At 33.4% G+C, this 13,625-nt stretch overlaps 1 protein-coding gene across 1 annotated transcript in view; it reads left to right on the forward strand.

Moving 5' to 3' along the window:
* Positions 1-210: 210 nt before the first annotated feature.
* The window catches only part of LOC149923465 (protein Wnt-4-like), a 59,959-nt gene continuing 46,544 nt past the window's right edge, over positions 211-13,625 (forward strand). The window contains exon 1 of the mRNA XM_090159863.1: positions 211-385. Within this exon, the coding sequence (XP_090015989.1) occupies positions 282-385 (104 nt within the window). The 5' untranslated portion in view covers positions 211-281. The remainder of the gene's footprint in view (positions 386-13,625) is intronic.

Here is a 13,625-nt window from a genome sequence, read left to right on the forward strand (position 1 = left end):
GTTTCCATCGCGGCTCCGGAAACGGATATCGGTGCCCGAACGCGACCAGTCGATTTAAATAACCAGCCCAAACTTGTCGCGGATAAGGTCGACACAAACCTACACGCGATCTCCGCACGTGGCTACCCCTATTATTGAGTATTTCTTTTCCAACGGCGTTTTCGATATAAATTGTTTCAGTGACGATATGAACCGCGTTGAGCTCGAGCGCGATCTAATTCATTAAAACGAATTTCTTTGACGACGTCTCTCATGTAGTGGAAAAAAAGACAACGTTTAGGATGGAACTGTTATGTAAAACGCCTCTTTCCAGGCGTTTTCTGTTTGTGGGATTTACTTTGTTGTTGCTGGTGGCGTTGGAGAGCGTCAAAGGAATACGATGGTTGTAAGTAGCCTTTGTTTCGTTTCGCTGCCGAACGCGTTCTTTTTACTATAGATGTTTCCTTGTTTTTGATGGGCGTGAAAGTTGAGGTGGCCTGGGTGGACAAGGTGGTATTACACCGTTGAACGGTCCTTTTTAAAAGGGTGTATGCCGAGATGGTGTTCTTTGATTGAAAAGTTTCGTAATAACCGCGACGGAGACTTCGTTACGCTTGTCTGATTTTTGGTTTGAGGCAAATAAGGGGTAGCGGTAGATTTAAGATTAATCAATTGATTATTTCGCGGGGGTGTCAGGATTGTATTGTTCCGTCGTAAATTTAAAGTACGTGCGCTTGATCGCGTCGATAAGACAATCTACGCCTTTGCTAAAGTTGAAAGTATCAGGTGCTTGTCAGAAATGTCCGTGTTTCAAATATTGGAGAATAATGCGTTATTAATTTCGTTAATTAATTCAAAATATACAAATATGCTTCTTACGTTTTATAATTAAGTTTAGAAGTATATAATATATTTAATTTAAACAGACATTATTAATAATATATTTAGTTTTAACGAAAAATAATGATAAATTTATTTTTAACGAATATTATTAATAATATATTTATTTTTAACGAATATTATTAATAATATATTTAGTTTTAACAAATAATAATGATATATTTATTTTTAACGAATATTATTATTATTGATAATATATTTAGTTATTAATAATATATTTAGTTAATAATAATATATTTAGTGAATAATAATATATTTAGTGAATAATAATATATTTAGTTAATAATAATATATTTAGTTAATAATAATATATTTAGTTAATAATAATATATTTAGTTAATTATAATATATTTAGTTAATTATAATATATTTAGTTAATAATAATATATTTAGTTAATAATAATATATTTAGTTAATAATAATATATTTAGTTCTTAATAAAAATTAGTGATATATTTTAGGAGTGTGGTATTCAATCAAAAAGTTAAGGTCATACTGCATCAAGCTATTGCGTAATAAGCTGCTTAATTAATTTGTATAACGGTGTATAAGTTAATTAAGAGAATCAGCTAATCTGTTTTCCTTTGAAGTACGTTTGCCATCTACTCCAAAATAAATTAATCGACTGTTTGAACTTAATCTTTCCAAAATCACGTACCTTAAAACCAATTATTCTGTTTATTTCAATGACCAAATGAAAATTTCTTTCTGAAACGCGCAGTAAAATATATTGTAAGACCGTACGAAACTATTTTGAATATTTTAAGACAATCCCAAACTATTTTGAATATTTTAAGACCGTCCAAAACTGTTAAGAATATCTTAAGACATTCCAAAACCGTTAAGAATATTTTATGACAGTACCAAACTGTTTAGACTATTTTAAGACAGTCTAAACTGTTGAAAATATTTTAAGACAGTTCCAAGCTGTTGAAAATATTTTAAGACAGTTCGAAACTGTTAAGAATATTTTAAGACAGTTCGAAACTGTTAAGAATATCTTAAGACAATCCCAAACTGTTGAAAATATTTTAAGACAGTTCCAAACTGTTAAGAATATTTTAAGACAATCCCAAACTATTTTGAATATTTTAAGACAGTCCAAAACTGTGAAGAATATCTTAAAACATTCCAAAACTGTTTAGAAGACAGTACCAAACTGTTAAGAATATTTTAAGACAATCCCAAACTATTTTGAATATTTTAAGACAGTCCAAAACTGTGAAGAATATCTTAAGACAATCCCAAACTATTTTGAATATTTTAAGACAGTCCAAAACTGTGAAGAATATCTTAAGACAATTCCAAACTATTTTGAATATTTTAAGACAGTCCAAAACTGTGAAGAATATCTTAAAACATTCCAAAACTGTTTAGAAGACAGTACCAAACTGTTAAGAATATTTTAAGACAATCCCAAACTATTTTGAATATTTTAAGACAGTCCAAAACTGTGAAGAATATCTTAAGACAATCCCAAACTATTTTGAATATTTTAAGACAGTCCAAAACTGTGAAGAATATCTTAAGACAATTCCAAACTATTTTGAATATTTTAAGACAGTCCAAAACTGTGAAGAATATCTTAAAACATTCCAAAACTGTTTAGAATATTTTAAGACAGTACCAAACTGTTAAGAATATTTTAAGACAATCCCAAACTATTTTGAATATTTTAAGACAGTCCAAAACTGTGAAGAATATCTTAAGACAATTCCAAACTTTTAAGAATATTTTAAGACAGTCTAAACTGTTGAAAATATTTTAAGACAGTCTCAATCTGTTGAAAATATTTCCACAGCTATGAAAGCAAACGCACGAGTTGAGAAAATGACCTGGGAAAAAATCTTTCTCATTTTGAGAACGAACGTTCAGAGAAAAATGACTAATATCGGGAAGAAAGTGAGTAATCCAATATCAACCGCTCGCTGTATTTGTATTAAACATTGTTTTTATACGAAGCCACTACAAGCTTTATCCATAAGTTATTACATATTTGATATCGATTTTATTATTAATATATAATATATAAAAGTCGGTACCACGAAATCGTTAACGCATATATTTTTAGAGGTTCGATTGATTTTGTTCGTGACGTCTCTTAAGAAGGTTTCGCCAAGAAATTGCCTTAAGATGGCAGTCACGACTCGAAGGCGGGGAATCAAGGGGAAGGAAAGAGGGGGTCATCTTTAGCCTTCCACTATAGATAAGATGACGTCACGCGTATTTCTCCCCCGCGTCGTCTGCTAGAGTTTTGGTCGGCGCGTGGAATGCGAATAAGGATTTCAATTTATATAGGAAGGTATTTTGAATGAAAGAAAGAATTTACGATCCAGCTAGACACTTTTTTCATGGCCCTAACCTGTCTTTCCACGTATATTCGGCGAAAAATAAAATGATATAAAAACGAAGAAGCGAAATGAAAGAGTTACTTTGGCTTCTGCGCGATCCGCTTGATGATATTCGCCCTTGTAATAAAATCACTTCGATATTTGGAATATTTATCCCCGCATCAAGCGTTGAATCTAATATTTACCTTATTTTTCGCTTCAAAAATAAAAGTTGAAAATGTGCGGATTGAGAATTCAGGTTTTAAAAAGATTATAAAACCATTAATTTAACTAAAACGTGTTATTATTTGTATTTAATTTTACAGAAAAAATATTTCAACATACTAGAATTTAGATACTATGCTTTGATTTTAGCCAAGATAATTATTTTTTCGAAATCATCTTTACCGTATTGATGCTGAAACATTCAGTGGGGTGGCGGAGTGGTTAGCACTTTCGCCTCGTAGCAAGAGGAGCCGGGTTCGTTCCGAGCTTGGGGCACTGGGTAGAAGCTAGGATAAACTCCTTCTTCGTTGAAAGTCGTCACCCCACTGGTTACAGGATTACAGGGGCTTAGCCCCGAGCCCTTCAGTTTCCCCTTTCCATAAGAACTTGTCAACCTTAAAGGGAATATAACCTGCAAAGCAATCTTTATGGAAGACCCCTTCAATTTTTCAAACTTCCCTCTACAGTGGCGCCAAACATTTTTAAAGAGAAAGGCAAGAGCGGCCAGAGCTGCAAGCGTTGGTGTTCCACACCAAATACCTGAGGTTATATTCCTTTTAATAGTAAGTGTAAGGAACTGTTGGCTCACGTGGCATGAAGGGCTTTCCACCACCCTCCTACGCATTGTAACCCGGCCAACGGAATTAATGGCTTTAAAAGTCGCTTGATGCCTAAGGTGGTACCTTGGGCTTAGCCTAGCTGATTACATTTTACATTTTTATCTTACCAAGTTTATTGTTAAATTTAAAAATAATTAATTTTTCTAATTCATCTATATATTTGACGCTAAAAGATTTTACACTTTGACTAAGCTCATTGCTAAATTTAAAATAAATATATATACAAATATATATATATGTGTTTATATTCTGAGTCATCTACACATAAATGCTTTTAGTTTTTCTACAATTATATATTACAGAATTATGCCAAAAACTAAACAGCAAAGAAAGATATATCAATTGATGTCTAATATAATATGTACTCCAACCGATTCCAAGTTCTTAAGCTCCTTTAATTTGAATGAAATAACGCAACTTCCTTTACTTATAATAAAGTATATTAATCACAATTGCAAGTACATCTTTATAAATGTTCCCTAAATTGAGAGGGTTGCGTTGAGTCAAAAAAATCCCTCGATCTGTAAAGCCAAGAATTTATTCGGGATAACAGATTATAGGCCTGCTCGCTCCGTGATTTCCCGAGGAAAAACCACGCCCCTTTGCTTTTCTTAGCGTAATCTTACGCCCTCTCTCCTTCGTAAGGGGGAAAACACTCCGGTACTGTCGCGTAGGCGGAGACTATCTCGAGGGTATCGTGAAAACGGAGACTACAGTTAAGCTCGATATTCTCCGTAAACCCGTACGCATTCTTGGTAAAGTCATAGAACAAAAGCCCACGCCTCTACAATTTTTAAGTCTCTCTTCTTTTTAGCGGCTTCCATCCCCCCCCCCCCCCCCTTCGTGGTCGGCGAATACAGTGTATTGTAAACCTCTTTTGATTCCGCGCAATAATCGGGCCAACTAACGCGCTTTCAAAAGATACCGCTTTTTCCCCAAAGACAAGCATCTAACGAAAAATATATTGAAGAGTCGGCGCTGTTATCAGCTCCATTCACGAATTCCCAACACCCGAACTTTCGGCAACATCACGATTTTGATTGCGAATAATAGTTTCGGGATATTATTTCTACCAGTAATTTTAGCCAAGCAACCATTGTCTACGCGGATGAGATAACCACGCGGGTCATTCTAGCGGGTCATCGCTGTTTTCGGGGGTTTGTTTTTCGGCTGTAACAACGCTCGCTTGACGTATCCGTTCCCGTTGGGGTCATGTCGACTTTGCTCTCTCTGAAATGTAGGCGGGATGGGAATCTCAGCGCGTTTTCGAATGACGTGGGTGGATTTGGATTATTCATATATGGGCCGGGTTTGGACGTCGACGTATATAACGCCTTATTAAACGTATTACAATACTTGTTTTTTTTGTAACTTTCGAGGCTATTCAATCAATTGAAAAGATGTTAGCTCAGCTTGCTTGTTAAACCAGTTGTTTTCTGACGGCTTATTTTTTCAGCCTGGTCGTAAATATAGTTTATCATTTTTTTAAAAATCAAATCGTGTTTGGAATTTGCAAAAGGTCGCATCTTTTTTCGTTTAATCTTTGTACTCCCTCGCGAACAAATATTTAAATAAGTTTGATCCGAATCAAATAATTTGTTACTTATTATTTCTAAAAAATCTCCATAATTTTAATATTTCCTGGTTTAAAAAGATTTGTCTATTCACGCAATAATACCAATCGTTAGATTTTTCAATATAATTATTTATTTTTATAAAATCTTCCAAAATTTTAAATTTTCAGGTTTAAAAATATTTAATTGACTTTTCATTCAATAATAACAATAGTCAGATTTTTCAATATATTTATATTTATAAAAACTTCTTAAATTAAAATTTTCCAGGTTTATATATATTTCATTGACTTTTCATGTAATAATATAGCAATAGCTATATTTTTAAATATATATTTATTTTTATTTATAAAAATCTTAAAAATTGCTTTATTTACATTACTACCGCAACTCGTACCGAATTGGTTGAAATGATATAATTTTATTTTAATATATCTTTATTATAAGATTAATAATATTACCTAGATTTTAAAATATATTTAACTTTAATTAGAAAAATCTTCCTAGTTTTAATATTGTTGGACGTGATGGACTTGTTTAAAAATTAGTTAATTTACTCGTTATATATTAATTTCTAACTAAATTTATTTTTTATTAATAATCATAATATAAAAGTTTTCAAATATATTTTTTATTAATAATCATAATATAAAAGTTTTCAAATATATTTTTATTAATAATAATATCAAAATTTTCAAATATATTTTTTATTAATAATAATAATATCAAAGGTTTTAAATATATTTATTTTTATTAATAAAAATTTTCAAATATATTTATTCAAATTTCTATTTATAATCAAAAATATCTTTCACCTATTTGGTATTAACCAAAACAAAACGGGATATAACCACACTTACGTCGTTAGTTCCGGAACTAGAACCAAGTTATTAAAATGTTTGCGGATGTAAAGTCTCTGAATAATACTGAACTGACGGAAAGTTGTAGCCTCAAAATATGAAATACTATAGGTGGATTTTCACGTGACGTCATTATCCGTAAGGTTGATAGCGTCGTACCTTCCCAAATCAGACCCTACCTTCGAGTCAGGGCTGCTACCTTCGCGAGAGGTGGGAATATAATATTTTTCCTTTATCGTGGCGTAAGTGGCTGTAAAAGACGTCATTCATATGACAAGAAGATCTCAAAACGTTCTCTAGCATTAACGTCTCAAATTAAGAAGTAACACTGCGGGGTCAGCGTCGTTCGCATTGTCTATTTGAGAGGGTCACTCCAATCGTTACCAGATGGTAAGGGAAACCGCATAAAGAACCGTTGGTCATACAAAAAATTTACTCTCGTAAAAAAGTTAAATTTTACTCTGCTAAAATAACTGACTATATTTAATTTATTATAAATATTTAATTTTTGTTCCATGGTAAATTATTTAAAATTTGTAAATATTTTAAAAAGGACTGCTACTTCATGGAGTTTTTTTAAAAACATAATTTATTTAAAATTTGGGAGCGTTCGGACCGCGGTCCTTCCATGAAGTAGCAGTTCTTTTTAAAATATTTACAAATTTTATATTTAATTTATATTTTATTAACTTATGCACAAGTAACCAAATATAACAGACTGATTAATCCAGAACTAGAAAACGTGTAGGGAAACTTGTAGCTGAGTGTAGACGTAGCTTTATTGTGTACAAACTATACTAGTAGACGTTCTCGGGTTCACGTTTTTGGAGGGTGGCTTAACCCGTCTATTCCTAGTATAGAGTAATATCGGCGTGACGTATGTCGACGTCATCCATGCATGCTTTTTCCTATAGGTTAAAAAAACTACCATAAAATAGTGGCCATATCCCAAAGCTACAGAGCGATACTACTCTATGCTGTTTCTAGAAAAATTAAATAGTATTAAAAGTTAATATCCATCTAAGCAATAAAATAAAAAGCTCAAATTTCCACCAAATCGCATCTTGACCTATCATTTACAGCGCGTATTACAAAATTTCAAGGTGTAGAGATATTTACATATTGATAAATCATAGTGTTGTTAATTTTCCGGAAAAATAAAATGCGGAAAATTTTCCGCAAATCGGAAAAATAAAAAATTGAAACAAATTACTTTTTAAGGGTTATTAATGTTTTTAACTTTTTATCGATATAAACATTAACATACTACAAAACATTAATAGTGTTACATCGTTAATCAATTTAAAGCTAGTCTAGAGGTTTAGTTTTATTTTCAGATTCGAAAAAATTAGGTGAAAATTCCGCTTTATTTAAAGTTGCAAACAATATATTAGACTAATCATGGAATGAAAAAATACGGAATATTTTCCGTAAAAAAGGCCTTGGTCATCTACCGACTTACAACGCTTCACCGATGAAATAGTATTGGAAAATCAATACCATAGATAGATAGATAAATACTGAAGAGAAACGTTATATATATATTATCTTCCAAGGTGTATATTGACAAATATTAAAAATATTTAGTAAAAATCAACGGTAGCAGTATTAGTAGTAGTATCATATACTTCTGATAGTATCTGCTTGGAAAAAAACTGCCGTAGAAGGTTCGGTGATAAGTACAGAAGTGACGTATTTATAAATGCCGGTAATTACATCGCGAAAAATAATTTTTTGAAAAATTGCCATTTTTGTTTTCTCACGGTGCGTTGAAATGGGGAATTCAAGTTTATGTTATCCTTTACGGCGAAATAATTACTCATATTCCGCGGTTGCGTTAGCCAGTCAAAATAACTCTAGAATTTCGTTTTCGCGGGAAACAGAGGCGGCCATTGTATTTGGTTCTTCATCGTTCATTTAATTCGTGGGTTGCAGCCGAATCTCGCTGGTATGTCTGCCCTTTGAAAATAAACAGTTACCCGCTAATTATAAGCGCGTATACGTACCCTTGTATTTCGAGCGAGCTGTCACTACTTTCTCGTGCCACCGCGATTCGGTTGTTATATTAGTACGCGTAGGGCAGTAGAGACGCCTCGTGGTTGGTGGAACAGCGTCACGTGGTCGTCTGCGGATCGTAGACGAGCGATTCGCGACGGTCCTTCAGTGTTTATCGTCTCACAAATTAGCGTTGGTCTCGCCACCCAGTGCGATTTCGCTTGTTGACGAGAGTCCAGGAAACGGAATAGCCTTGTCTTCCTCGAAAGCCTCCGTGCTCCACTAAGAACCATTTCAAACCCACGAACCACGTCGTCCGGGACTATCTCCAGGTGGCGGGCTTGTTTACGTTATTATTAAAGAACATATGAAATTAAATTCGTGCTTTTTTATAAAGATGATTTTATTCGCTAGTAAACTTTTAATTGGTAAATTACTATGTATCTACAGTAAATGTGCAGTTATGTGTACAGTAAATGTGCCGTATTGTGTACAGTAAATGTGCCATAATATGTACAGTAAATGTGAAGTAATAAGTACAGTAAAATTGTAATAATGAGTACAGTAAATGTGCCGCAATATGCGCAGTTATATGCACGATAAATGTGCAGTAATATATCCAATAAATGTACAGTAATATGAAAAGTAAATGTACAGTAATATGAGAAGTAAATGCACAGTAAATGAGCAGTAATATTCCCAGTAAATGCATAGTAAATGTGACAAGTAAATGTTCAGTAATATGACAAGTAAATGCAGAGTAAATGAGCAGTAATGTGCGCAGTAAATTTTGCAGCAATATACCCAGTAATGTGCACAGTAAATTTGCAACAATATACCCAGTAAATGCACAGTAAATGATCAGTAATGTGCACAGTAAAGGCAGAAGTCTATGATTATTTATGCATCGTATAATATAAAATAGTGGACGTGTAATTCGAAAATATACTACACTTTGATCTAAGTTGAACAGTAAAAAACCTTTATTATTAAATACATCAAAAAACGACTTTTACCAAGTCCTCCGTTTTGTTGTTGCAAAGGGTACAACACTTGAATATTTGTCAAACTACCAAGAACCCCTGCCCCCTATTATGAAATTGCGCAAAAAAACTATTTTATATAACATCCTGTTTAAACGTTTTATTTGGGTTTATCAAAAACGTTTTAACAGAATTACCCCAAATACTACACATCGAAGAAAGGTATGTCAAATTATGTATAACTAAAACTTTAACCTTTTTTGGAGAAATCTAGCGTTAGTTACAAAAGAGAGGAAAATATTTCGACTAATCCTCGATCTCTCGACCAAATAAAGGAGTTTTCATTTTCGACCCTATCCTTGTTTCCACCTGATTTAGTTCCCAAAAGATTCGCCCCCTCCGCAAACTTTCCCTTAGTTCTCGCGTAACCGTGATGGTGTAATTCTAACGTGCAGTTATCAAATTTGGAAACCCGCGAAATGGATCGAGTGCAGAAAGGGATCTGATTGATTTGAGGTTTGTCTCCGCGGGGAATCATTCCGTTTTGATGGCGACCTGTACGGCCATCCATCATCTGGCGAAAAAACGCGTAATTGCGATCGAGCCCACAAATTGGGCGAGAGTGTCTGTGTGCACTACAAGGTGTACTATGTTTCACACGCCTCATTCACGCGGCTGGCCTGTACCGTGATGGGCACGCTCCTCTCATTTTGAACGGTTTTTGGCATATTGGACGCGAAAATATATTTCCAAATGGAAATGAAGCGAGCGCCAATTTAGCCTCTCAAAAACATCGACCACTGAGGAACCCCAATTTAGCCTCTCAAAAAACAGAAACAAAAAAAAAATAAACAATTTGGCCTCTCAAAAACATAGAAAACAGAAAAACCCCAATTTAGCCTCTCAAAAACATCGAATACAGAATAACCCCGATTTAGCCTCTCAAAAACAACGAAAACAATGGAACTCCAATTTCACTTCTCAAAAATTCTATAATCAAAAAAACCCCAATTTATCCTCTCAAAAACATCGAATACAGAATAACCCCGATTTAGCCTCTCAAAAACAACGAAAACAATGGAACTCCAATTTCACTTCTCAAAAATTCTATAATCAAAAAAACCCCAATTTAGCCTCTCAAAAACATCGAATACAGAATAACCCCGATTTAGCCTCTCAAAAACAACGAAAACAATGGAACTCCAATTTCACTTCTCAAAAATTCTATAATCAAAAAAACCCCAATTTAGCCTCTCAAAAACATCGAATACAGAATAACCCCGATTTAGCCTCTCAAAAACAACGAAAACAATGGAACTCCAATTTCACTTCTCAAAAATTCTATAATCAAAAAAACCCCAATTTAGCCTCTCAAAAACATCGAATACAGAATAACCCCGATTTAGCCTCTCAAAAACAACGAAAACAATGGAACTCCAATTTCACTTCTCAAAAATTCTATAATCAAAAAAACCCCAATTTAGCCTCTCAAAAACATCGAATACAGAATAACCCCGATTTAGCCTCTCAAAAACAACGAAAACAATGGAACTCCAATTTCACTTCTCAAAAATTCTATAATCAAAAAAACCCCAATTTAGCCTCTCAAAAACATCGAATACAGAATAACCCCGATTTAGCCTCTCAAAAACAACGAAAACAATGGAACTCCAATTTCACTTCTCAAAAATTCTATAATCAAAAAAACCCCAATTTAGCCTCTCAAAAACATCGAATACAGAATAACCCCGATTTAGCCTCTCAAAAACAACGAAAACAATGGAACTCCAATTTCACTTCTCAAAAATTCTATAATCAAAAAAACCCCAATTTAGCCTCTCAAAAACATCGAATACAGAATAACCCCGATTTAGCCTCTCAAAAACAACGAAAACAATGGAACTCCAATTTCACTTCTCAAAAATTCTATAATCAAAAAAACCCCAATTTAGCCTCTCAAAAACATCGAATACAGAATAACCCCGATTTAGCCTCTCAAAAACAACGAAAACAATGGAACTCCAATTTCACTTCTCAAAAATTCTATAATCAAAAAAACCCCAATTTAGCCTCTCAAAAACATCGAATACAGAATAACCCCGATTTAGCCTCTCAAAAACAACGAAAACAATGGAACTCCAATTTCACTTCTCAAAAATTCTATAATCAAAAAAACCCCAATTTAGCCTCTCAAAAACATCGAATACAGAATAACCCCGATTTAGCCTCTCAAAAACAACGAAAACAATGGAACTCCAATTTCACTTCTCAAAAATTCTATAATCAAAAAAACCCCAATTTAGCCTCTCAAAAACATCGAATACAGAATAACCCCGATTTAGCCTCTCAAAAACAACGAAAACAATGGAACTCCAATTTCACTTCTCAAAAATTCTATAATCAAAAAAACCCCAATTTAGCCTCTCAAAAACATCGAATACAGAATAACCCCGATTTAGCCTCTCAAAAACAACGAAAACAATGGAACTCCAATTTCACTTCTCAAAAATTCTATAATCAAAAAAACCCCAATTTAGCCTCTCAAAAACATCGAATACAGAATAACCCCGATTTAGCCTCTCAAAAACAACGAAAACAATGGAACTCCAATTTCACTTCTCAAAAATTCTATAATCAAAAAAACCCCAATTTAGCCTCTCAAAAACATCGAATACAGAATAACCCCGATTTAGCCTCTCAAAAACAACGAAAACAATGGAACTCCAATTTCACTTCTCAAAAATTCTATAATCAAAAAAACCCCAATTTAGCCTCTCAAAAACATCGAATACAGAATAACCCCGATTTAGCCTCTCAAAAACAACGAAAACAATGGAACTCCAATTTCACTTCTCAAAAATTCTATAATCAAAAAAACCCCAATTTATCCTCTCAAAAACATCGAATACAGAATAACCCCGATTTAGCCTCTCAAAAACAACGAAAACAATGGAACTCCAATTTCACTTCTCAAAAATTCTATAATCAAAAAAACCCCAATTTAGCCTCTCAAAAACATCGAATACAGAATAACCCCGATTTAGCCTCTCAAAAACAACGAAAACAATGGAACTCCAATTTCACTTCTCAAAAATTCTATAATCAAAAAAACCCCAATTTAGCCTCTCAAAAACATCGAATACAGAATAACCCCGATTTAGCCTCTCAAAAACAACGAAAACAATGGAACTCCAATTTCACTTCTCAAAAATTCTATAATCAAAAAAACCCCAATTTAGCCTCTCAAAAACATCGAATACAGAATAACCCCGATTTAGCCTCTCAAAAACAACGAAAACAATGGAACTCCAATTTCACTTCTCAAAAATTCTATAATCAAAAAAACCCCAATTTAGCCTCTCAAAAACATCGAATACAGAATAACCCCGATTTAGCCTCTCAAAAACAACGAAAACAATGGAACTCCAATTTCACTTCTCAAAAATTCTATAATCAAAAAAACCCCAATTTAGCCTCTCAAAAACATCGAATACAGAATAACCCCGATTTAGCCTCTCAAAAACAACGAAAACAATGGAACTCCAATTTCACTTCTCAAAAATTCTATAATCAAAAAAACCCCAATTTAGCCTCTCAAAAACATCGAATACAGAATAACCCCGATTTAGCCTCTCAAAAACAACGAAAACAATGGAACTCCAATTTCACTTCTCAAAAATTCTATAATCAAAAAAACCCCAATTTAGCCTCTCAAAAACATCGAATACAGAATAACCCCGATTTAGCCTCTCAAAAACAACGAAAACAATGGAACTCCAATTTCACTTCTCAAAAATTCTATAATCAAAAAAACCCCAATTTAGCCTCTCAAAAACATCGAATACAGAATAACCCCGATTTAGCCTCTCAAAAACAACGAAAACAATGGAACTCCAATTTCACTTCTCAAAAATTCTATAATCAAAAAAACCCCAATTTAGCCTCTCAAAAACATCGAATACAGAATAACCCCGATTTAGCCTCTCAAAAACAACGAAAACAATGGAACTCCAATTTCACTTCTCAAAAATTCTATAATCAAAAAAACCCCAATTTATCCTCTCAAAAACATCGAATACAGAATAACCCCGATTTAGCCTCTCAAAAACAACGAAAACAATGGAACTATAATTTCCCCTCTCAAAAACATCGAAAACAG

This window comes from Leiobunum rupestre, chromosome 10, assembly GCF_980474605.1.
Source record: "Leiobunum rupestre chromosome 10, qqLeiRupe1.1.hap1, whole genome shotgun sequence".
Lineage (NCBI taxonomy): Eukaryota > Metazoa > Arthropoda > Arachnida > Opiliones > Sclerosomatidae > Leiobunum > Leiobunum rupestre.